Source organism: Stenella coeruleoalba (assembly GCF_951394435.1).
Source record: "Stenella coeruleoalba genome assembly, chromosome: 12".
NCBI classification, from domain to species: Eukaryota; Metazoa; Chordata; class Mammalia; order Artiodactyla; family Delphinidae; genus Stenella; species Stenella coeruleoalba.
The window spans coordinates 30,692,906-30,720,207 of record NC_137158.1 but is presented as its reverse complement, the minus strand read 5'-3'; the positions used below and the strand labels follow the sequence as shown (position 1 = coordinate 30,720,207).

The 27,302-nt window shown below is 35.4% G+C and overlaps 2 protein-coding genes across 5 annotated transcripts in view; one reads left to right on the top strand and one right to left on the bottom strand.

Annotated features, from left to right (window-relative positions):
- Positions 1-27,302, top strand: part of MMS22L (MMS22 like, DNA repair protein) — a 142,539-nt gene that overhangs the window by 30,225 nt on the left and 85,012 nt on the right. For all 4 annotated transcript variants that reach the window (XM_079939782.1, XM_079939781.1, XM_079939780.1 and 1 more), the window contains 5 exons: positions 3,354-3,530; positions 12,270-12,332; positions 18,116-18,235; positions 21,850-22,076; positions 24,696-25,199. In XM_079939782.1, coding sequence (XP_079795908.1) covers positions 3,354-3,530; positions 12,270-12,332; positions 18,116-18,235; positions 21,850-22,076; positions 24,696-25,199 — 1,091 coding nt within the window. The remainder of the gene's footprint in view (positions 1-3,353; positions 3,531-12,269; positions 12,333-18,115; positions 18,236-21,849; positions 22,077-24,695; positions 25,200-27,302) is intronic.
- On the bottom strand, positions 18,253-19,596 carry LOC307195592 (nucleophosmin-like; the record flags this gene model as incomplete). The annotated part of the gene is made up of 1 exon (XM_079939797.1): positions 18,253-19,596. One exon carries the CDS (start codon positions 19,594-19,596, stop codon positions 18,763-18,765), a length of 834 nt encoding a protein of 277 aa, XP_079795923.1. The 3' UTR covers positions 18,253-18,762.

The window sequence follows — 27,302 nt, the reverse complement described above, 5'->3', positions numbered from 1 at the left end:
AAACTCAACACTCAGTACCTAGTAGATGTCATTTAGACTTAAATTTCAGGGAAGAAAAGGAAAACTAATGAGTATTTCTTGAGTGATATGTGTGAGTGGACATATATACATTTTCTACCTTATTTACTAGATGGATATCTGAGTAGCAATGAGAAAATTTCAGCTATGTCTTGGTTTTGAAATGACCATTCTCCAGTGAAAAGAGAATGGTAAAATGACTGATTCTAGGTGGGAGCATGCAAAATAAAAAGAGTCTGGAACCTTTTGTACCAGAAACTAACGAGGTGCTGAAAAAATGATGAGGACTTGTCAAAAGGGCACAAGGGCCAACATGAAGATCTCCCACACACCAAATCTGGGAATTTGAGCAAAAAAATAAATGATAGCAAAGGACTGTAATCTGTACAGTAAGGATTTGTGAGTCTTTAGTGATATAAATAAATGGAGAGAAGGGAAGCTCTTCCTAGTAAATGTAGAAGTAATATGGAATTTGAAAATACCACTTGACAACCCTCATAGTAATTGTTTCAGGCAAGAATCCTCAATGGCTGTCAAAAATATGATGAAAAGCACAATATTTACATAGCTTGATAAGTATCTCTGCACAGTATTTGTCTGTTACAAAGGGAGCAGTAACTTTGCAGTGCAGAACATCTAGCAGATACCACCTTAACCAAGATATCAAAGTTAACCAATAATAAAACAAGTTGATATTATGTACTCTCAATGTGATGCATTGAAAGAACAAAGATTTTTTTTGATATTCCTGCCAAAAATGTATCGTGTGAATCTAATCATGAAGAAATACTAGTCAAACCTAAATAGCTGGCCTACTCAAGAACATCAGGGTCAGTCATGAAAGATAATCTGAACAACTGTTACAGATCAAAGAAAACTGAAGAAACATGGTAGATAAATGCAGCATGTGAGACTAGAGAGAATATCTGATATACTTCTATGTATAGTTCCAAGGGAGAGGAAGTAGAAAGTGGAACAGAAAATATATGTGAAGAGAAAATGACTTCAAATCTTCTAATGTTAATGAAAGCTATCATATTAAAAAGCCCAATGAATTCCATCTAGGGCAAATAAAAAGAAAAACACACCATGATACATCATAGTGAAACTGCAGAACATTGGAGACAAAGAGAAGAGATTAAAAGCATTCACACAGAAAAATGCTATTTTCAAAAGAATGACAATTAGACTGTAAGCTGATTTCTCAACAGCAGTGGAGGCCAGTGGGAAATCTTCATTGTATTAAAACAAGGTAATTTTCAGTAAGAAATTCTTCATCCAGCAAAATCTTTCAAGACTGGGGTGAAACAATTTTCAATGAAGCAAAATTGAAGGGAATCCTGAAAGATAAGTTTTAGGCAGAAGAAGGAATAAAGTAAGTGGTAAATATTCTGTATAAATCAATAATATAATCTAATGGGATTAAAAATTACAATACATGGTAATACTGGCTTATAAATTGGGTAGGGCATAAATGAGTTAGAGTATTTTAAGGTCCTTGTTTTGTCTGAGAGAATTGCAAGATATATATTAACTTACCAAGATATTTGAATGTATGCTGTTGTTTCTAAGGTACCACTAAAAGAAGAGAGAGTAGGTTATTTAACTTACAAGCTAATAAAGGGGAAAATAGTGAAGTAGTCATCCCAAAAGAAGGCAAGAAGGAGGTATAGGTGGAAAAAATAGACGTATAAATAGAAGTACAGAATAAGATTGTCGGGCTTCCCTGGTGGCGCAGTGGTTGAGAGTCCGCCTGCCTATGCAGGGGACACGGGTTCATGCCCTGGTCCGGGAAGATCCCACATGCCGCAGAGTGGCTGGGCCCGTGAGCCATGGCCGCTGAGCCTGCGCATCCGGAGCCTGTGGTCTGCAACGGAAGAGGCCACAACAGTGAGAGGCCCGCGTACCACAAAAAAAAATAAAAAATAAAAAAAAAAAAGATGGTACGTTTAAAACTAAATATATAAGTTACATTACATTAACTGCAAATGTACTAATTGCTCATTTAAAACATATACTGTCAGACTGTAAGCTGTTTGTAAGAGAGAATCTAAAACAAAATTCAGAAGGATTTAGAATTGATAGAAAAAAGATATAAGAAAGGTAATGTATTAAACTAATATTGGAGAAAATTAGACTTAAAACCAACGAAAGCATTAAGTCATTTCATGCTGATTAAAGGTCCAATTCACCAGGAAGATAAAATATATTTAAATTTTATATGGCTAGTAATATGCTGTTAAATGTAGAAAATAAACACTGACAGAACTACAAAAAGAAGAAATACACATATGCTTAGAAATACTGAAATGCATTTCTAAATAACCCATAGGTGAAAGAAGTTATAATGGAAATTATAAAATATCTTGAAGTAAATGATAACATACTACTAATTAAAGCTTTGGGACTACAGCTAAAGATATAATTAGTGGGAAATATATAACTTTAAATACAAATGTTAGAGGAAAAGAAGTTAAAATTAATGAGCTAAGAATTCATTATAAGAAGTTAGGGGAAATAATTCCTATATAGTAAACCCAAAGAAAATAAAAGGTAGTAAATAAGACTAACACAAATTTATGAAATTGAAAACAACAAAGATGATCAAAAAATTGAAAGATCAAAACAGCCAAAAGTTGGTTCTTCAAAAAAATTACTAAAATTGGCTAATCTTTCTTGAGATGATTACAAGTCAGTACTAGAAATGAAAATGGTAACATGCCTTCAAACTCTGCAGATATTAAAATATCTGATAATATCAAATATTTATATAAAATGGACAAATACCTAGAAAAAAATCTTACTAAAACCCATCAAATGTTCAACAGTAGTAAATTAGGTAAATAGTTTATCTTATAGTCATATATTGGAATACTCTGATGAACTATGGCTATACTCACTAATATGGGTAAATCTCACAAATATAATATTGAGGAAAAGAAGTAAGTTACCAAAGAATAGAAACAAGCTACGTAAGAATACAAACACATTAAAAAAAAAAAACAAAACAGGTGAAGCCAAACAATATGTGATCGAGGCGTGTATATCTATGTGGCAAAACTTAAAAAACTAGGGAATGATATATTATAGAAGTCAGAATATATAATAATTGTTACTCCTGGATGGGAGAAGATATGATTGTGGAAACTGTAGGAACTAGTCATTTTCTAATTTTTAACCTGGGTATTTTTATTATTCTCTAAGTTTTATATATGTGTTTTGTATTCTCTTTTGTGTCTATATTTCCTTACAAAAATTAAGGAAAAAAACCCAAATCACAGGTTATTGGATAAGTGTCTAAATTTAATTGAATCATAATACCTCTTTTTCTACAGTCATTTTGGAACTGGTTGAATAAAGTACTTAAAACGCTCTTTGAAAAATCAAATGACCGAAGAAGACCTTCTGTGCCTGTAATCCAGCCCAGGGATCCATTGGGTTTTAGTTGGTGGATGATTGCTCATGTAGCATCATTTTATCAGTTTGATCGCCATGGAATACCGGATGAAATGGTAAGATTTTATTTTTTCAAACTTTCTTGTATTATCAATCAATATGTACTTTTTGTAGGCAAATTAGCAAGTGAGGAGAAACAATAAAAATCAGATTATAATCCTACAGAAATCAACTCAGCTTCTGAATCTAGAAGCTGTAAACCTTTCTGTAAACATCTTGAAAATGATAATCTTTGTTTTTACTGTTTGTTTAGGGAAAAGACTTGGGATCTAGTCCTGGCCTGACTAAGTAGCTTTGTGACTGTTAATAAATTACTTAAACCTTTCTGGGCCTCTGTTCTCTCATCCAGAAATCATGGGACTGGATTGTTCTGTTCAGATTTCTTCTAGTTCTAAAATCTTTAAGATTGCCAAAGGGAAAGCCTACATCTCTAGAAATGAATTAGAGAAGATTTTTGTGAAGATATTTTAGTCTGTTAAACAACGATGAAGTTACTTCATGTAAAAAGACAGAGATTTTAACTAGTATATTAATTTCTAGTTAGAAACATTTTTTCAGTGTTATTTTAAAATCCCTATGAAATAAAATCAGCTGGTAGGTGTATTTATCTGAAACCCTATTTGTATATAACTTCTTCCATGTTCAGAAGTAACATAGTATTATATCAACCCATCAGTTCCATAAAATAAGCATGTCTGTATTTTCAAAATTTGTCTTTTTTTTCTGGCAGTGGTTAACAAGCCTGGCTGATCAACAGGCCTATCTGTGAGTTTCTAAAAATTCAGATTTCTTAAATCTAGAGATCCTGTTTTAGTACTGTAATCTGGTCTGGAGTTTGGAAATTCTTATTTTTAAAAAGTCCTTTGGATCTCATACTCTTATCAGGTATGGGAACGTTTGCTTTATGAAACATGTTCCTTGATGGACTTCACAGATTTTCCTCTTTCTGGAATACTGGACAGAGCCCAGACATCATCCGTGGAATCTGAGGGTCAGTTAGTATTGACATAGTGTCCTAGAAACGGAGAAAGGGCCTTAGAGGTCCTCTGAGTGATTCCCTAGTAATAAACGGTCCTTTAAGAGATCACAAGATATAGTAAGATAAGTCAGAAAGTGCTCTGAGAAGTCCACACACAGCTCAGTATCGATGTATTTAAGCATTCTACCAATTCATTGAGAGAGATCAATAAGATCAATAGAATGAACTTCTCAGAAGGATCATATGTCCTTTGTTTATGCACATGAGTCCTTCCCATACTGATATATGGTAACTGATAAATGCCATTATTACTTTAGTATTCCTTTCATTGAGTATTATAATGGAGTTAATATGGTTATGTTTCACATCTTTTAGTTCTTAAAATACTAGAACAACAATGAAAGAACTCAAAAAATTTATCTATAATTCAAAGGTCTTTACATAAGCATTTTTATTTCTCTTACCACCCAACCTTAATTCTTCCAAATACATATTTCTGCAGTGTAAATAAATAGGGTAATTAGGTAAGCACTTCTGAGTTCCTACTGAGTGGCCATCATAATAATAGGTGCCCGTGATAGGATACACATGAAATAGATTGTACTGCCTTTTGCTTCAAGGAATGTGCTTTCATGTTATTAATGCTTGCTGGATCTGCCATTAACACTTATTTGAGTGAGTGGTACATTTCAATAGTGGTTGATATCAACCCCCACATGCTCCCAGTATGGTAGGTAATCTAGCCACGTTAATATATATCATTAGTATTACTATTGTAGTTTTGAATTGTATTGGTACAACCACCCTATGTTGCATTGCTGAAATCACTCTTCAGTTTCATAGAGGGAACTCCGTAGGACATTATTGCTTTTATTAGCTCTGGATCAAGATAGTGAAAGAATTCTCTGTATTTAAAATAGCTTAACCTTTGTCTTTTAATATTTGTCAGAAGTTCCTTTATGGTTTTCTTTTGCCAAGAAACATATGTTTTTTTTCAATCTTAATTTTTAAAATTATATAGAAGGTTTTAAGAGGAAAGAGAGCCATGGTATTTGGGAAAAAAACCTTTCATATGATAAAATAATAAAGATGTGTAATGTGTATGTGTATATGTAAAATAGACTTTGCCTTTATTCATGAGTCTTCAGAGAGTTTCAAACGTTTCTTGACTTCTTAATGTCTTTAAAAGAAAAACTTGAGGGCTTCCCTGGTGGCGCAGTGGTTGAGAGTCCGCCTGCCTATGCAGGGGACACGGGTTCGTGCCCCGGTCTGGGGAGATCCCACATGCCGTGGAGTGGCTAGACTCGTGAGCCATGGCCGCTGAGCCTGCGTGTCCGGAGCCTGTGCTCCGCAACGGGAGAGGCCACAACAGTGAGAGGCCCGCGTACTGCAAAACAAAAACAAAAACTTAAGTTCTCCAGTTAATGATAGTCTTCATTAGGGGTGATACCTTTAGCATATTGCATTTGCAAAGTGTTTAATATCTCAGAGTGACTATTTGGTTTTTATCTCAATGAAGTGTTATGCAGTAGGCAAGAAGTTAATATTATATCCATTTTACAGGTAAAGAAACTGAGGTACACAGTGGTTAAATATCACCCTATTTTTTATCACTTAGATAAATTTGATATGAGAAACTTTCTGAGAACTTCCTCTCATGAATAGGTCTCTGATAGCATAACCATGTGTACCAGTCTGCCAGGGACAGTCCCAGTTTATGCCCATTTTCCCCTCATCCCATCTGGTTCGTTTGTTCCCTTTTATTCTCAGAAGTGTCTCAATTTGGTTTATAAATCATATAATCATTTTAATCTATGAACATAAAGGTGTATTGACTCATTCTTTCAGAGAGATTATATAGGATTTTAATTTGTTTCTGAGATATACTTAGGTCAGAATTTTGAAAATTATCTGAATTCTTTTTTTCTCCTTATGATGTATTAGCATAGCCAGCTACCATATAGAAAATGGTTATGCATTAAGCATGCTTTATTCCACTAAAGAGTAATCTGGTGTGAGAGGAGGATATGAAGTAATAATAGTTAGTCATATGTTCTGCAGCAGAGAAATACTGCTAGTCTTGTGATAATCATAGAGATGTTTCAGTTTTTAAATGTGAACTGCTTTTGCCCTGAAGGTTAATGTGAAATCTTTATATTTTAAATAGGTTTGAGATATGGTTAATTTTTTTTAACTTTTTGTAAATTGGATTTTTGCTGTATGTGGATTTAAATCACAGAAGTTGCCAATTCCTTAACACAGGCCTTTAAGGAAAATTTGGTATCTCACTTCTCATACTAGAGACTTTAGATTTTTATATATTTCTGTTCAATGCTTTTCTCCCAACCTAGATAAGAGTGTGTTAAACTCTTACAATCCCAGTCATCTATTTTGTTTCTATTTATTTTTTTAATTGAAATGTACAGTGTTTCAAGGGTATAGCAAAGTGATTCAGTTATATATATTCTTTTTCACATTCTTTTCCTTTATAGGTTGTTACAAGATATTGAATATAGTTCCCTGTGCTATACAGTAGGTCCTTGTTTATCTATTTTATGTACAGTAGTGTGTATCCATTAATCCCACAGTCCCAATTTATAATCTCCCCCTCTTTCCCCTTTGGTAACCATAAGTTCGTTTTCTGTGTCTGTAAGTCTATTTCTGTTTTGTAAATAAGTTGATTGTATTTTTTTTTTAAGATTCCACATATAAGTGATATCATATAATATTTGTCTTTCTCTGACTTATAGGTCCATCCATATTGCTGGAAATGGCATTATTTCATTCTTTTTTTTATGGCTGAGTAAAAAATCCATTGTGTGTGTGTCTGTGTATATATATGTATACATATATATACACAGACACACACAGCACATCTTTATCCATTCATCTGTTGATGGACATTTAGGTTGCTTCCATGTCTTGGCTATTGTAGGTACTGCTGCACTGAACATTGGGGTGCATGTATCTGGAGTGGGATTGCTGGGTCATATGGTAGTTCTATTTTTAGTTTTTTAAGGATCCTCCATACTGTTCTCCATAGTGGCTGCACCAATTTACATTCCCACCAAGAGTGTAGGAGGGTTCTCTTTTCTGCATACCCTCTCCAGTGTTTATTATTTGTAGACTTTTTGATGATGGCAATTCTGACTTGTGAGGTGATACCTCATTATAGTTTTGGTTTGTATTTCTCTAATAATTAGTGATGTTGAACATCTTTTCATGTGTCTGATGGCCATCTGTATGTCTTCTTTGAAGAAATGCCTACATAGGTCGTCTGCTCAATTTTTGATTGGGTTGTTTGGTTTTTTGATATTGAGTTGTTGGTATATTTTGGAAATTAATCCCTTTTTTATAGCATCATTTGCAAATATTTTCTCCCATTCTGTAGGTTGTCTTCATTTTGTTTATGGTTTCCTTTGCTGTGCAAAAGCTTTTAAGTTTAATTAGGTTCCATTTGTTTATTTTTGCTTTTGTTTCCATTACTCTAGGAGACGGATCCAAAAAAATATTGCTGTGATTTATGTCAAAGAGTGTTCCTCCTATGTTTTCCTCTAGGAGTTTTGTAGTGTCTGGTCTTACATTTAGGTCTTTAATCCATTTTGAGTTTATTTTTGTATATGGTGTTAGAGAATGTTCTAGTTTCATTCTTTTACATGTAGCTGCCCAGTTTTCCCAGAACCACTTGTTGAAGAGACTGTCTTTTCTTCATTGTATATTCTGGCTTCCTTTGTCATAGATTAATTGACCATAAGTGTGTGGGTTTATTTCTGGGCCGTCTATCCTGTTCCACTGAACTATGTGTCTGTTTCTGTGCCAGTACCATACTGTTCTGATTACTGTAGCTATGTAATATAGTCTAAAGTTAGGGAGCATGATTCCTCTGGCTCCATTCTTCTATCTCAAGATTGTTTTGGCTATTCAGGGTCTTTTGTGTTTCCATACAAATTAAAAAACTTTTTGTTCCAGTTCTGTGAAAAATGCTATTGGTAATTTGATAAGGATTGCACTGAATCTGTAGATTGCTTTGGGTAGTATGGTCGTTTTAACTATTGATTTCTTCCAATCCAAGAACACCATATATCTTTCCATCTGTTTCTGTCATCTTCAGTTTCTTCTATCAACATCTTATAGTTTTTGGAGTACAGGTCTTTTGCCACCTTAGGTGGGTTTATTCCTAATTATTTTATTTCTTTTGATACAATGGTAAGTGGGGTTGTTCCCTTAATTTCTCTTTATGATTTTTCATTGTTAGTGTGTACAAATGCAACAGATCTCTGTATATTAATATCTTGCAACTTTACCAGATTCATTGATGAGCTCTAGTAGTTTTGTGGTAACGTCTTTAGGATTTTTTATGTATAGTATCATGTCATCTGCAGACAGTGCCAGTTTTACTTCTTCTTTTCCAATTTGGACTCCCTTTATTTATTTTTCTTTTCTGATTGCTGTGGCTAGGACTTCCAAAACTATGTTGAATAAAAGTAGTGAGAGTGGCCATCCTTGTTTGTTCCTGATGAGAGTGTGTTAGCCTCTTACAATCCCAGACATCTATTTTAAAAGCAAATATAGTTTAAAGAGAAAAATTACTTTGGGACATTGCAGGGATCATTTTAACAGTGCTTTCCCTGCCCAGAACATAGTGCAGTCAGTGAGGCTAGCTGATGCATTTCTTTGAAATATCTGAAATTGTGACTAGATAAAAGGTGTGAAATACAACCTTAAAATGAGAGTTGCTCCAGGTTACCTAGTCGGCTGTAAGTGGAGAGTGGGGTGTCTATTTTATATTTCCGGTGGAAATACCACCTGTGCTGAAGCTTAAGTGAGTGTCTTCATTTTAATAGTGGGATAAGAAATATAAAACATAGCCCCAAATTGATGACTGTTACCTCCTTTCTATACTACAACTTAGTATACAGAAAAAAAAAAAAAAAAATACCGTAGCTGCTCAAAGTTAAGTTTCCCTGTGGAAGAAAAATATGTTACCCTTTTATACATATTTTCCCACTTAGACTTGATTTGGGCATGATATAGTTGCCATTCTTTCCTCTGAATTGTGGTTTATTTTTGTTTTAGATTATAACCACAGTACTATTGAATAGAGTTGAAAATTCTCTGGTTGAGAATCATACTACTTCTCTCTGATTTGTGTGATTCAAATTGCTAGAATAACCAAAATATACTCATTAGCCCTATCAAATTATAAAACTAAATACATCAACCCTGTCATGCTTGTGATTATTTAGGACTAGTGGTGATGTTATCTTAATAAAGAATGATATAAAAGTGGATTGCTGGAAGCTGAGGGAAAATTTGTTAGAAAAAGAAACTCATTTATTGATAGCATGGTATAATGGAAGGAACACTGGCTTTGGAGCCAAACCTACTTGGATTTGAATTCATGCTCTGACTTCTGTGTACATGACATTTCTGAGACTTAATTGTGTTATCTATGAGTTGGGTACGATTTATTTTAGGAAGTAATAATGTAAAGACCCCAACACAATGTACACATAGTATTGCTAGAACAAAATGGTCTCCTTTTTGAGAGAGTTTTAGAGCACAGTCCTCAAGGCTACCTCATTTCTGATGCTAATTACAAGCTCGGGGATTCCCAGAGCCATGTAATTTATGTGGACTCACAGAACTCCCTGAAAGCTTTTATACTCACAGTTATGGTTTATTACGGGGAAAGGATATAGATTAAAATTAGCAAAGGGAAGAGTACATAGTGCAGAGTCCAGGAAAAGTAGCAAATGTGGAGCTTCTGTTGTCCTCTCCCCATAGAGTTGAGACACCTTTGTCACCTGGCATCAGTGTGTGACAGTATGCAGGGAGTATTTCTAACCAGGGAAGCTTGCCTGAACTGCAGTGGTCAGAGTTTTTATTGGAGCTCCATTACATAGGCATAATGGATTGCATCCACATGATGGTTGAGCTCAGTCTTCAGGTCAAATAATACAGGACCCAAAGCCCCCAGCCTAAGTTACATTGTTGATTTTCAGGTATAATTAGCCCTACCCTAAGACTGTGTGGGTGTGGCCACCCTCCACCCTCAGTTACATTGTTAGACAATAGTTATGACCCTAGGCCCAGGGGCAAACAAAGATACTCCTATCAGGCAAAACATTCGAAGGGCCCCGGAGATTACCTCCCAGAAACCAAGGATAAAGTCCAGACCTCTTTGGGCAAGGCCATATTCTTTACTACATATTTTTTCCTTATAAATATTTTGCATTCACTTTATTTACATAAATGTATTTCAAAAAACCAATAATTCCTTTCTAAAAATAACTGTATCATTGTACTAGTTATCTATTGATAAGTAACAAAATTTGGCAGCTTAAAACAAACATTTTCTCACACAGTTCCTGAGGGTCTGGCATCCAGTAGGAGCCTAGGGGCTCCTGGCTCAGGATCTCATGAGGTTATAGTCAAGCTGTCACCTGGGTCCTCAGTCTCTGAAGACCTGACTGGGGCTGGAGGAATCACTTCTAGTCTCGCTCACCTTGGCAGGAGGCTTCAGTCACTCATCATGTGGGCTTCTTCGATCCTGTTCATAGCATAGCTTTTCCCAGGAGTCAAAGAGAGAGATTGTCATTAAGATGGACGCTTCAGTGACTTCTAATCTTGGAAGTGACATACTATCAGTCCTACTAGTATTGGTATTCTGTTGGTAACAGACCAAGTCTGGTACATTGTGGGAGGGGATTAAATAAGGGTATGAATACTAGGAGACAGGGGGATACTGGGCGCTGTCTTAGAGGCTGGCTACCACAGTCACTAGGCACTTTTATTAAGGAAATATTTATTTAGTGATTTTATGTAGTTAGCATCTTACATGAACATTATCCAGCCATTTAAAATCAAGAATATTGAACATGCTTTAGCTTTGTATTGGTCACTGGAGTTCAACGAACAACATAGTTGTTATAACACGGATAGAAGGGTAGATGAGGCTCTTTGCCTTTATTCTTTAAGGCCTGTGTCTTAGTTTTCTGAAGTCTTATGGTAACTTCTGCACCTTTTATTCTTATCTTGTCAGAAACTAGTTGTTACTTGCTGCTTCTTGGAGGTTCTTTCTTTGCTTCTCATTTTGACTGATATCCACATATCCAAACCTTTAAGAACTGAGTATCAAATGAACTAGGTATCCTGTGAAAAGTTCCTCCAGGCTTTCCCTTTGGAAAAGTAGAATTGTTCTCAGTGCCTAGCCTTTGTGAAATATGTTGGCTTTGTGAAAGTCTTTTTTGGCTTTCTTCTTTATTATAGAGAGTCTTCAGGATAGTTGAGCTTGCCAGATAAGTGACCATTGGCTAAATGAGGTAGCAGTGTGTAAAAGTTTTTTTTTAATTTTCTATATAAAATTTTTAGTTACTTGTTTACTAGAGTAGACCATCTTGAAGCTGTTATGCATAAAACAAAGGTAAAAATCTCTGCTGAGTAAAGTACAGAATAAAGAAGGGCAGTCGCTGGTATAAAAAAATCCAAAATATACTTAAAGATTTTTTTTTCCCCTGTTAGATTGTATCTGACAGCAAAAATTTATTATTTGTTAAAACATTTATAATTTTATAGAAGTACCACTGTTTGATAAAATCACTCCTGATAAGGTTTATATGGGATTGGAATAGTTGTAAATTTTTTTCTCCCAAGTCTGTAAACTAACTCTTTGCCAAAGTAATTTTAGACAGTCAAGAAATTGTAATGATATCTGATGATAGTAGAAAATGTACTTCACACTTAACTTGCTACTTTATAATTTTAATAATAATTAAGAGCAGTAATTTTAATGCAATATTTTCTCCCTTTCTAGAGACAAATGGAATCAAACTGGAACTTTGTAGAAGAACTGCTGAAAAAGTCCATCAATGTTCAGGTACACATTTAAAGTGAGACAGTTTGTGGGCTTTGCTAAATTTTTATGTTACAGATTTTACTTATAATAACCAAGCAAACTGTTAAAATGATTTAAATAACAAACTTAGTTTACTTATAAAAAGTCTGAGATAGAATCATCATTCTTTGTTAATGCAGGGTCCTTGTACAATAGTTTTTATTTTGAAGATTTTTATTTTAACACTGACTTGCCAGTTAAAGGACAAAGATAATAGTTACCTGGTTGGTGACTTTGAAAAATGTATTCAAAATAAGTAGCAGATGCTTCAGAACTATAAGCCATTCCTTGACTGCATGATATCAAGTCTAGTAGACATGATGAGGGAGATAGTCAGTAGCATTGGAAATTCAGCTATATCCTCATCACAGCAGGAAGGTGACTTGCCTTGCTGAGCAATTTGTCTTACAGGCTTGACTCATACTCTAACTGATAAGGTCCTAGTTTCTGAGTCCTCATTTCACACCTTATCATTTTTCTTTCTGCAGAACGGTTAATGTAGTGTTCATGGCCCAGAGGTCAGATTTGACCTCCTTTTAGTTTTAAATGTGCTCTTCGTCACATCTTTAAACATATTGTATTATAGTTCTGTAAAGTTTTGTAGCATAAGTTATTTATGTAAGATTTTAAGGGGAAATTTTAGTAAAGAATATTTTTTTAATTTGGGAAATAGACTCCTTTTCTGTTACGAAATGAAGATTGTTAAAAACTTGAAGAGGAATAAAAAAGAAATATGGTAGTACAAGATTGCTACACACATTTATTTTATAGCCATATCTTTGAAAATCATTTTAATATCTTAAATTTTTTTCCCTGTTATCTATATTAACTCTTAATTTTTTTAGGTGAAAATATAAGTATATTTAGTTATAGTATGAATCTTCTAATTACGAACTAAGAATTCTAGGTTAGAATGCCAAAGAACTCTGAATACGTAAGTTGCATCAGGAACAAAAGAGCTATTATCCCAAACACTAAATTTTTTTTATTTTCTTTTTTCTGTATCATTTTCATTGGCTTTCTCCTATGTTCTTTTTGAGTACATACTGATTTAGTAACTCAAAAAGTTTCAGACATGTATTTTTTTACTTCTAGAATGTACAGAATCACTAAAAAGTGGTCACCATTATTTACATCAGCTATTAATCCAGTATTTTAATGGTATCACCTAAAGCTGTTTTGAAGATAAATCACTAATTCTTGTAAGTAGGTAGGATGACCATCTGGATTTACCTGGCTTGGAGTATCTCAAAATGTGGGACTTTCAGTGCTAAAACCAGACAAGGCCTGAGAAAACTGGGGCGAGTCAGTCACCAGAGAAGCAAGGATAGTACAGCTAATCTAAGAAACTTTCCCTGTGAATTTAAGTCTAGCATAAAGTCACAGTAATATCTTTCCTGTAAGAGAAGAGGTCATTATAATATGTAGAAAAAAACAGTCCATTCTCTCTAGTAACCTCAATTTTGTCATGCCTTGATTGTATCAAATTAGATTTTATAAGTAGTATAGGACTACTTGCTGGAGTTCCTGAAACCAATTTTGTGGGTGCAGTAGGTGGTCATAAAGAATAAATAATATGTTTGGATAGAGCTATCAGTTTGATTATATGTGTTTTCCCCCACTGAGGTAAATTAAAATCTGACCATGCTCGTGCTGTGACTTGATCTCCAACAATGAAAGAAAGAGTCCATTTACAATATTTAAAAAATATATATGTTTCACATATACAGTAGTCTTCACATAAAATTGGTGGGCACTCCACTGTAGTCTTAATTAAGCAAATAATGTTCTAAATCTTTTTCTAGCCAGAGAGGATTTCCAGAAACAGACATTGAGCTTTGTTAGTAAAGAGAGCATATATTGTTTAATTTTACTTAAACTGAATAGTTAAGTATTTGCTTTAAAAAACATTTTTTAGAGGTAATCCTATTTAATATTTGTGAATGCTAACAGTAAACATTTGTTCTACCTTTATAATAGCATTATTTTTTTTTATGAAAAGGGAGATTTTTAGTTTTATGCTACCTACTTTTTAAAGCCTCATTATTTGATGAGATCACAGAACAGTTTTCTAACAAAGGTCATAGAAGGGTATAAGAAGAAATCCTAAGCAAGCCTAATATTTAAAAAAAATTTTTTTTCATTTGTCAAAGAATTTGGAGAGTCCAAGGCTAAAAACCACTCAGAATGTGATTAGCTCTGAATAATGTGGAACAATAATCTTCTAATTACTAATCCAAAATGCTTGTGTTTCTTGGACAGAAGGATCTTGCCCGAGATATTGAAGTCTAACTCTCTTTATCCAGTCCTAAAAAAATCCCATCAGTTAGACTGACAGTTAACTGTTTAGCTTGCAAATAAATTTTATTCTCCTGGTGATTTCTGATAGGCAAGTCAGTTATACATAAAAAGAAAAAATGAACCCACAGTTGTTATATTGCCATTTATATAGAATAAGCTAAGAGAGTAAATGTTTTCATTTTTAGTTCTATAAAAGAATTTGATATATGGAATATACCCGGATTTAATATGCCTGCATTTAATCTTTTGAAATAAAGATAGGAAGGCATTCTTTTAAAAAAGGACTGAGAGGGTTTCCCTGGTGGTGCAGTGGTTGAGAGTCCACCTGCCGATGCAAGGGGACACGGGTTTGTGCCCCTGTCCGGGAAGATCCCACATACTGTGGAGCAGCTGGGCCCATGAGCCATGGCCGCTGAGCCTAAAAATTTCCTAAAGGACTTGAAGCTTTGGTGTATTCTAACAGATTAATAACTAAAAGAGTTAAAAGCCTTCTCAAAAAAATCTGGTCATGTTTGGTTCACTCTCATTCACTGAAATATTTGGCAGCAAGATCACTCTTCTCTTCTATACCTGTATACTACTTTTATTAGTGACCCCAACATCATTGTGTATAATCCACTTGTCCTCTAAGTTTCTTCATATCCTTACTTCTAATCAGATTTTCTTTTATTTACCTTACCCACTGCCTCCCATTAGTTATGCTCTACATTTTTTCACTTTTCATTTTCATTCTGTCCGTCATCATTGATCTTTTCATTTTTCTGTGTTCATCCATGTCCAAACTTTCCTCCTTGAACAATGTAGATTATACAACCCCTTATTATAATCACTCCATCACAAACACCTTTAATTCCATAGCCCTTACCTATTTTAAACTTGGCAAAACCTAATACCCTTCTCTTACCCCTCTGCCACGCCCCCACCTCAGCTGAATGTTGGTGGAAAAAACTCATACACTCATTCTTGCTGACTGGTCTGACTTTAAATTCTTGATCATAAATCTTTTCAAGTGGCACTCGGCTCTAGAATGTTTACTTTTCTACTCTCCAAAACAACTTATTTCAGAATTTCTTTTTTAACACACAGTTCAACACATGCTGTGCCCCAGTCACCTTAGCTAAGCATCTTGCCTCATAAATCATTGAGAAAATAGGACCAGTCAGTTGAGAACTCCTTTATGTTTAAACCTTCTAATCTCCCAATGTGCCTGCTTTGTACACAACCTCTCAATCTGCTTTTCTGTTATATTGGAAGTGTCACTGTTTCCCTCAAAGGCTAATTCCTTTCCCTGTGTACTGGATCCTTTCTCTTCTCACCTGTTCAAGGACTTTATATATCTTCACTTAAGTATCACTACTTCCTCACCTTCTATTATCTCCTCAACCTGCCATAGTTAAGCATCTGTGTCTGCCATACCTGAAACTACTGTTGTCAAAGGCATCAATAACTTCCACATTGTCAAATCTAAGAGTTCTTTGTTCTCATTTTAACCACTCAGTAGCATTCAACCCTGTTGACCCCCTTCCCTTTCTGAAATATTTCTCTTGGTTTCCATGATGCCTGGTTTCCTTCCTACTTCATTGACCATTGGGTTTTGCTTATAGACTCCTCCTTTTGCTTCCTACCTAAATTTTGGAATAGCAAAGGGCTCTCAGTTCTGGATCCTTTTCTCTTTTCCATCGTCTTTCCTAGGTTGATCTTATCTAGTCTCTTAGCTCTAAAAGCCATCAATATGAAAGTAACATCCAAATTTATATCAATAGCTCTTACTTTTCCCTTGAGCTATAGACCCATATGTCAGTTGTCTACTTAATATTTCCACTTGGTTGCCCTGTGCACTGTCTCATGTGTTCCTCCCCTAGTCTTTGCCATCTTAGGAAGTGGTTCCATCAACCCATTTTCTTAAGCCAAATGAGAGTTCTCCTTAATTGCTGTCTTTCCTTCATACCTTAATGTAACTCATCAACAAATCCTATTGTCTCTGTTTCCAAACATATCTCTAAAGTTGTCCACTTATCTTAGTCTTACAGTTTCACAGAGTCACCTCCTAACATTTTGACAGGAGGAGAAGGAAGTAGAAAAAAGTAGACATTTTAATCTCATCTTCTGTGATGGAATAACCATACATGTTTGTTGAAAAGTGACACAACACTGAATCCCAGTCATTCAACAGTTATTTATTTAAAGCATACTATATCTCAAGCACCTTCAAATTTCCCAGCATTTCTACTTTGTACTTGACCTCTGTCTGATTTTCTATTACATTGGAAGTGTCACTGTTTACCTTCTAACTGCTCTTAACTACTGTATTCATTCTCGATGCATGATCCAATGTACTATTTTTTAAACAATCATTTCATGTCACCCCTGTGCTTACAATCTTGTAGAGGCTTCCCAACATAATTAAAATAAAAACCATAATTCTGACTATAAACTATAAAGCCTCAAATGAGGTATGATTCCTGACTATCTCTGACTTAATCCTATAATATCAAGCTTACTGCTAATTCAGGAACTTTCCATGTGTTTTCTCTGTGATAAATACTTTACTTTCAGTTCTTTATGTGGTTGGCTGTTTTTCATTCAGTCATTTAGCCCAAATGCCAGCCCTCAGAAAGGTCTTTCCATTCTTAATTCCTGGTAAAATAATGACCCACATCCTCTACCAGCTACCCTACCACATTACTCTGCTTTTTCTGTTTTTCATGGTGATTGTAATTGTTTACATTTATCTTGTTTGTATCAGTGTCCTCTTTTTCCATTCTCCACCAAAGTGTAACTTCTATTAGTGCATGTACCATGTCTGACTTATTCATTGCTTTATGCCTTAGAATAGTGTCTGGTATATAGTAAGCTTTGAATAAATGATTGCTGAATGATTGGAATTCAGTGATGTGTCACTTTTTAACAAACATGCATGGTTGTTTCATCATAGAAGATTAAAGTGTCACTTCTTTTCTACTCTCTCCTGTTGCCACTTCCTAAAAGGTTAAAATTTATGTACTCTGCCAATCCTCTGGTTTTTAGAAGAACAACGCTTATATTCCCATAAAGAATTTGACCTCATGTTGATACTTAAGTATGAGCAAGTCCTCTGGATTTGTGTACATCTTAATTATTCGATCATTTATGCTATTTCATTCTGGTTTGGGTTTCTTTTTCAGTCTCTGGGTTCTACACCATTCAGTTATTAAATACCTATTGTAATTGTTAAATAACTGAGTAAAAAGTCAAAGTGAGTTATGTAATTTCAGTTATCTGAATATACTAATGATCTCTAAAGCAAAGTTTTAGAAGTATACCTTATGCTGATTTAGACCTTCTGGTCTGAAGATGAGAATGGGTATTACGTGGTGATATATATTTATATTCTTTTTAGGAGCAGGTTATTCAGTGCAATATCAACTGATAATGTGTGTTGCCAGAGCGCATTTAGCTCCTCACAATTTCAGTTTATTTTTTAGGATGGTGTACTAGAAGAGCAGTTACGAATGTATCTTCACTGTTGTTTGACCCTTTGTGATTTCTGGGAGCCAAACATTGCAGTTGTCACCATTCTGTGGGAATATTACAGTAAGAACCTGGTGAGTAAATAGAGTATGAATTTGTTCCAGGAATTTGAAGAATTTGTACATGATATATGAGGAATATTTTCATGGCTTAATTATATATAATTATGGATTTTTCTTAAAACTAATTTTTCAAAGAAGATTAGCTCAAAAACACTTATGTTTCACATTGTCTAAAGAGCATTGGCATAAGGGAATGGAGAATGTAAGGTCCCTTTTCTCTTTTTTGTATTAAAATACTGAGTTTATTTCACATGTATATTTTTGTCTCCCCACCATTTCCATTTGTCTGACCACCACTACTACTATGTCCTATCATAACATTCCATACATACTTAAAACCAAGCAAAGGGTGGAGTTCCATCTTTAAAAACTAAACAGGCATTTTGGACAACACATTCTTGGCAATGGAACCTGGACAACATTTATCAGACACGGTAGGGGAAGTTCTCACTCTGCATTATAAAAAGGACAGCCAGATATCAACTGTTACAGAAATGAAATAAGATGGAAGATTTTAACAAACTGTTTAAACTATTTTCTTAAAGAGACTTCCTCCACTGCCAGAGATCTTGAATAGCCTCCTGATCAGTCATCTGGAAACAATTCTTCACATAATTGATGAATTTGGCTTCCACTTTGGGAAGGGAACCACCTTTTTCTATACTTGCTTGCATTTTTGCTTTAATGTCTTCTACAGAGCTAGGTCCTTTCGGTGTTTTAGGAGTTTTTTTCCGTTTTTTGAAGGATTCTTGACTTTTTGATCTTGGTATTGATGGTTTTGAGTCTTTTCCATTCTGGTTTGATTTTTGTGCATTTTTGCCTGGAGTATCTCGTACAGATTTCTTTACTGGAGCTTTTTCTTCAGCTTCCTCATCATCATCGTCGTCATCATCATCTTCATCTTCATCAGCAGCAAGTTTTACTTTTTTCCGTGGAAACTTGCTACCACTTCCAGGGGCAGAACGCTTTCCAGATATACTTAGGAGTGTCACATCCTCCTCCTCTGCATCTTCCTCCACAGCTATTAAGTGCTGTCCACTAATATGCACAGGCCCTGAACCACACTTCAACCGTAAGACCACAGGTGGTGTTATTTCAAAGCCCCCAAGGGAAACCGTTGGCTGCACAGACATTTTCAAAGTTGCCAGTGTTACTTTAACTGGACTGCCTTCATAATTCATCGCCTCTGCTTCCACAATGTTCAATTCATCCTTTGCGCCAGCCCCTAAACTGACCGTTCTTAAAGATAACTGGTGCTCATTTTCATCATTATCCACCTTAAAGTGATAATCTTTGTCGGCCGTTAGTTCACAACTGAAAAGATAGTTCTGGGGCCTCAGGGGCCTCATGTCCATGTCCATCGAATCTTCCATGGGTTGGTGGCACGCACTTCGGTGGGAGAGAAAGTGGACGGAGATAAAAGACTACGTTCCAAGAAACAGTTGCGCAGGACGGAATCAGACCAGGGCCCCTTTTCTCTTAAGAGTGAGATTAAGCAAAGTAGCCCAAATTGTGCCAGAAAGATATTTTTTAAAAATCTTCTTTTATAAGTGTTTTCTAACAACTATTGATTGCTTGCAACACATTGAACAGTTAGTGCTATCTTGAATAAGAACTAGTCTTGGCATTTGAGTAGCTTATAGGCTAGTGGGCAGAAGCACAAATATTGTAGAAAAAAAGTTATAATACTGTGGAAGGCTAAAGGAAGGAGTATCTGATCCAGTTTACGGACTTGTAGAAGACTTTATGAAGTCATAATTTTTTAAGTTGACCTGGGAAATGAGTAGAATTTTCCAAGTACATAAGAAAATGAGTATCCAAGCAAAAGGAGTAGTGTGGACAAATGTAAAGAGACATGAAAAACATGATTTATTCCTACTGTGTTAAATAGTTCTGAATGATGGGTCTGAGGTGATTATGGAGAGATACGGGAGATAAGGAAGGTAGAGAAGTTAGTCTGGGGCTGGATTATGAAGGGTTAAAGATAATTGTTGAGTTATGATTTATTCAGGAGACATTGGAAAGCAAGGATGTGACACATTAGGTATGTGTTTGAGAAAGTTTTTTCTGAAAGTAGTATAAAGGAATTGGGTACAGATGAGTTAATAGTCCAGTGTAGTAGTAGAAGCAAATAATGCAGTGAGTGAGAACTAAAATAGGGATAGTGGATTTTAAAAGAAGAGGACAAACTTGGAAGATAAAATTTTAAAGGTACATTTAAAAGACTGAGTTACTTGTGTGTGGAGAGAAGATTTGGAACATTTGGTTCTCTGGGTAAATACAAAGTGAACCCCTCAGTCAAGGTGGAAAATAGATATGGAGGATTTACAAGTAAATTACAAGTTTGGGTTTGTACATATTGAGCATATTAAAAATGGGAAAAATACCTTTCTCTGAAGCACATTGTCAGGCTGGTGGGAGAAATGACCAATTCTGATTCTCAGGCAGAATGTATACAAGATGAGTCTAGAGTATCTTGTCATACCTGAAAGCAAGGAAGGTATCAACGTAAGCTGGAGTCATGTCAGAAGGGCACAGGAACCAACTTTAAGGAGCTCCCATTGCCCAACACTGGGTAAATTTGGGCATAGGGAAGTTTAAATCCTTGAGTTTATGGTACTTTTAGAAAAGTTGTTATTCTGGAAACTGTAAATAAATGAAAATATAAACTATATTTTAGAGTACCAGATTTCTGATGAGGTAGTTTAGAAGGAATGATAAAAAAATCTCTGTTCCAGGGCTTCCCTGGTGGCGCAGTGGTTGAGAGTCCGCCTGCCGATGCAGGGGACACGGGTTCGTGCCCCGGTCCGGGAAGATCCCACATGCTGCGGAGCGGCTGGGCCCGTGAGCCATGGCCGCTGAGCCTGTGCATCCAGAGCCTGTGCTCCGCAACAGGAGAGGCCACGGCAGTGAGAGGCCCGCGTACCGCAAAAAAAAAAAAAAATCTGTTCCATACCTCCGATGAAATAAGCCATCTGGATGATGATCATCCATGGCTGCTCAAACTGCAGGGATCACTGAAATGGATAGATCAGGCTGACAGCACGATCAGTCTCAACATCACAAAAAGAAAGACGGTGAGAACGTATGTGCCTCTTTGCTAACTGAAATAGGAAGTACTCAGTACTACCAATGAAAGATTCTCACCAGAAAACTTGACCTGAATCTGACCAGTCTGCTAGGTACAGCTACCACTTTACAGAAAAGATAGAGGATGAAAGAATATATTAATGAGTCTAGGAAGATACAAGCAGCTAAATCCAGAATCTAGGAAATACCACACAATAAATTACCTGATAAATGTTGTGACAAAAACATTGGGAAATTTATAGAATAAAAGAGATTTAAGAGGCATGTCAACCAAATGCAATGTATGGATCTTGTTGCTATCCAAAGTTGAAAAAACTAACGGTTAAAAAGGCATTTTGAGGATAATCCAGGAATTTGAATACCCCTTGGTGTTCTGTGCTTGAATGGAATTTTTATTTTAGGGGAATATGCGGTAATGGCTGTGTAATTTTTATGATTAAGAAGAGTCAAACTTCTAGTGAGCTAATTGGGATTTACAGCTTTCCATTTTTATTTATTCAGAGACTTAATACTTGTTTTCTGTCTTTTGCTTTTAGAATAGTTCTTTCAGTATTTCTAGGCTTCCTTTGAAAGGCCTTACATATGTCATTAAGTCACCCTTGTCTATGCTAGAAATGGTGAAGACCTGCTGTTGTGATAAACAAGATCATGACCTGTATAAATCCAGCAGTAGTTACACTTTTTTCCTTTGCATTTTGGCAAAAGTTCTTAAGAAAGCAATGAAGAACAATGGCCCTCATCCTTGGAAACAAGTCAAAGGAAGGTATGTGCCATATCTTTCTTTGTCATGAATGTTCACTTATATCTTTGGAGAAGTTTTACTGTTTGTATTTTTTAAGTTAACTTGTGCTTGTTTGTCTTTATGGTTTACATTTTAAATGTATTTGTTAATGTAGGACAGCAAATTATGGAGCATTTTGATCTTGCCAATTTGTTACAGTAAGGAACAAACCTAGTATACATAACTTGGGGAGGATTTTAGATTCTTATTTATCTCATCAGTCCTAAAGTTTGAAATTCCACATATTAAATGCAGGGATATAAGAGAACTGTTATTTTTCTTGTCAAAATTAATTGTAATGTTTTATGTAATTCTTTGCATGTATTTTATTAAAAATTATAGAAATAAGAAACATTTCCAAATCATACATTGGCAGGTGGTAGATTCAGTCTATAAAACTTCGTGTTCTTGGAGCCCACCAGTCCCACAAGCCCTGCTTTCTTGCATGAAAACTAACCAGAATATAATAGAACCAAATAACTCTGATGTTCTCATTTGAGGAGTATGCCATTTTCATTTCTGGTGTGGTAAAATAAACTTTTGATCACATTTGTCTATTCTTTTTTGAAAGTTTTGCTTGTTAAATGGGTGTGATTTTTTTTAACATCTTTATTGGAGTATAATTGCTTTACAATGGGGTGTTAGTTTCTGCTTCATAACAAAGTGACTCAGTTATACATATACATATGTTCCCATATCTCTTCCCTCTTGCATCTCCCTCCCTCCCACCCTCCCCATCCCACTCCTCCAGGCGGTCACAAAGCACCGAGCTAATCTCCCTGTGCTATGCAGCTGCTTCCCACTAGCTATCTACCTTACGTTTGGTAGTGTATATATGTCCATGCCTCTCTCTCGCTTTGTCACAGCTTACCCTTCCCCCTCCCCATATCCTCAAGTGCATTCTCTAGTAGGTCTGAGTCTTTATTCCTGTCTTACCCCTAGGTTCTTCTCGACATTTTTTTTTCTTAAATTCCATATATTTGTGTTAGCATATGGTATTTGTCTCTCTCTTTCTGACTTACTTCACTCTGTATGACAGACTCTAGGTCTATCCACCTCATTACAAATAGATCAATTTTGTTTCCTTTTATGGCTGAGTAATATTCCATTGTATATATGTGCCACATCTTCTTTATCCATTCATCCGATGATGGACACTTAGGTTGTTTCCATCTGCGGGCTATTGTAAATAGAGTTGCAATGAACATTTTGGTACATGACTCTTTTTGAATTATGGCTTTCTCAGGGTATATGCCCAGTAGTGGAATTGCTGGGTCATATGGTAGTTCTATTTGTAGTTTTTTAAAGAACCTCCATATTCTTAATTGTCTAACCTTGTACTACTTCTTTTGCCTATTAGCCCCTTTTCTAGCCCTCTGTGCAGTAGACTGCCCTCTACCACTTGCTCAGCTTATGTGGTGGAAGCTCTCACAGCAGAATACTTTTTAATTTAGGTAGAGACTTCTCAAGAATCACTACATGAAATTCCTGTTTGATTCACACAATGAATAATTCTTGCAAGGTTATGGTGATACAGTTTGGATTTTTTATTTAGAATATATATATATATATTTAATGGTAGTGTCTTTGTTAAACCTCCAAGTAATTAGGTAGCTCAAACAGTAGTTTTTTTATTTTGTTCTGTTTGCCAGTTTGTTTTTGAATCTTAAATCATTTTATGGAAGACATAATACTCAGAACTTTATTGCCAAAAGAAATTGGAATTCAGTAACAAGTCTCTCTCTACCAAGCGCTATCATGGGCAAGATGGAGGATATAAAGATAATTAAGCAGATCTTTACTTTCAAGAGCTTATCAGCTTCATTGTTTATAGATAAACATTTAACCTCTCATAAGCATTAATCATTCTATCTTGAATAAACCAATTATAGAAGTTACAAAGAAATTTAACAATCCATAAGTAAGATTCAAAATGGTTTTCAATTCTAATCCCTTAATTGATGAAAGAAAAGTACATCAACTTTTAAATTGTATTAAATAGTATTGACAGCAGCTTTTTAAATGGCTAGTCTTGGATATTTGAGCACTAACAATTTTTCTTTGTAAGTAGGTAAAAATAATTTTTCCGGAGCCTTAAATTATGTCTTAAATATAAGTACAGCAAGAGCCAAGTCTTTGTGAAGGGTAGATGGAGAAAGGGTTTAAGGAAAATTGTTACATAAAATTGCCCTGTTAAGATTTCTATAAAGTGCAACAAGTTGTACTTAAAAGGATTATGTACTCTTTTTTATTTGTCAATAAGAATTTAAAAAGAAAGGTAATGGGGGGACTAAAATAAAAGGAAAAGCCATGTACTATATGAAAAGAACATTTTTACTGTCCTTTGGGGAAAGCCACTGAATCCTTTGATTCACTTATAGATGCTTGCTGCATCCTTGAGAAATGTGAAGGTAAGTGGGGGCAGTGGTGTTCTGTGAGGTTGTTTTCTAAGCAGGGAAAGTGACACAATAGCACCATAATGTAGAAATAGATAACAATTTAAAGTAATGAGACTGTCATGAGTATTGAGTGAAATGTTATTTTGAAAGATGCATTTTTGTGAATGAAACAATTTTATTAATTCAGCTTTTTGTTTTACAGGATATATTCTAAATTCCATCAAAAAAGAATGGAAGAACTGACTGAAGTTGGTCTGCAAAACTTTTTCAGCCTTTTTCTACTGTTAGCATGTGTGGCAGAGGTGGAAGATGTAGCAAGTCATGTTTTAGGCCTCCTAAATTTCCTCAAGCCTGCCTTTATAACATCTCCTCTCATTTGGAAGGGTCAGATGGCCTTCCTCTTGATGTACACCCAGAAAAACCTGGACATCAGTGTTTTGGCTGAGATATTTTCAGGTGCTTTCCGGGAGAAAGCAAAGGAGTTCTTGGTATCTAAGAATGATGAAATGGGACAAAAACAGACTCTCTGGTCACTTCTTTCCATATATATTGATGGTGTTCAAGAAGTGTTTGAGACTAGCCATTGCTTGCATCCTTCCCATGAAAAACTGCTTAATGATGGCTTTAGTATGCTTCTACGAGCTTGTCAAGAATCTGAACTTAGGACAGTGTTGAGCTTTCTACAAGCTGTTCTGGCCAGAATCAGGTATGTTTTCCAGTAACGTTCTGATTTATTGATTTGCTTTATATCATCACCTGTGTTGATTCTGTATTAAAGTTTTCCTTTTGACATACTCATGAAATTCAGTTGTAAAGAGAGGAGTTAAAGGAGTTTTACTGCAATGTAACATAAATCAGTAGTTTTCAAACAGTGCTTCTTTGAAAGAAAGCTTATGTGCAAACACATAAAACTAAACTAAATCAAGCATAGCTCTGGTGTAGTCCAAGAGCCATGCCTCTTGGCCCCTTCTTTCCTCTCTGCCTCTCCTAGAAGAGCATTATTATCCAGAGGGATATTTCAGACATTCTAAGCAAGACCATGAGCTCAAATCTGATGTGGCTTTCATTGAAACATACGCAGTTTTGTGTGCGTAAGGAGATTTTGGCCACATTATACCATTAAAAAAAAGTAAGTTTCTTTAAATATTTTGCTGCAGAGTTGCAACCTCAAATGCATGAAATATTTGGTTGGCCAAAAAATTTGTTTGGGTTTTTCCAAAAGATCTTACAGGAAATCCCAAACGAGCTCTTTGGCCAGTACAACACTTCCAGCTGAAATAGTTTATTCTAAGATTAAGATAGGAGTGTTCGGGGCTTCCTTGGTGGCACAGTGGTTAAGAATCCGCCTGCCAATGCAGGGGACACGGGTTCGAGCGCTGGTCTGGGAAGATCCCCCATGCCGTGGAGCAACTAAGCCTGTGCACCACAACTACTGAGCCTGCACGCCACAACTGCTGAGCCCACGTGCCACAACTACTGAAGCCCACACACCTCGCTCCGCAACAAGAGAGGCTGCCGTAATGAGAATCAGCCTGCGCACCACAACAAAGAGTAGCTCCCACTCACAACTAGAGAAAGCCCGCACACAGCAATGAAGCCCCAACACAGCCAAAAATAAATAAATAAATTTATTAAAGACAAGATAGGATTGTTCTATTTATAACACCAATCATCTATACAAAACTTACTGTTCTCAGATCCACTTAAATTATGCAAATGTGCGGATACCCTCCGACCCAAACAATAATGGATAAGAACAGTAATTATGACATTTATTGCCTATAAGGCCCTTTCTACATAACAGTTTCACCTTTAAATACATGTTCTTGAGAAGTTAGATACTACCGCTCAGTGCAGTTAGTTACTGTCACTAAAAAGTTGTGTAAAAGTTAGGTATAAAAATATGATTTTATTTAATATCATGTCTGAAGTTAACGAAGAGACTGCGTCCCTCTTCTTAGCTGCACATTACAAAAGTGGCATCTGTTTTTCAAAGATAGTAAACTTGATGAAATTTCCGAATTTTGGACATTTATTCATTATGAGTTTCATTACTAATTCATTACTAATTCATTACTAATTACTAATTCATTACTAATTTTCTTAATTTATGTTGGGCTGTGTGTTCATACAGATTAATCCACGGGTTTTCACTCTTTAGATTTTGTGTAGTTTTTATATTTATGTACTCCAGTTCTTGATCAGATAATCATTCCCCTTATCCCCCAATGTAAGCTGTATCAAATTTTTAGGTGGATGGCTAGATAAATGGATAAGTAAATGAATAGCCAACTTCATTAGAAGAAGCTTTTACTGATTCTGGATCTTCTCCACGAAGTACATTGTTCTTTCTTAGTCTAGTAGAGTTTATTAGCAGATGATATACTTTTCCAAGTGCCAAATTCATTTTGTTTGTTCAGTTTTTAAATAAGTGGTAAGTAGTGCTTCTGGGGCAGAATTAGGAATTTCCTGTGCTTCTGGGGCAGAATTAGGAATTTCCATATTTCTGGTACCATTTTTGGTTTGTTTGTTTATATTTGTCTGAATATACAAAACAAGAAGGAAGAGGAGGGAGCTGGTCTAAACCATCCTGGTGATAGTGCTGCAGTCTGGGCAAAGGAGTAGAAAATGATGTGAGAGTTTGGGCATCTTGGGAATATGCAGTCATGGAACCAAGTGGCAGAATCCATATATCTTTCTACCTTTTCCATTAAAGATAGACAAGTCTTTTTTATTTGTCTTAACAATTGTATTGTTTCTTATATATGTTTTTTTTAAACAAAGATTCATATCTTACAAATACTATTTA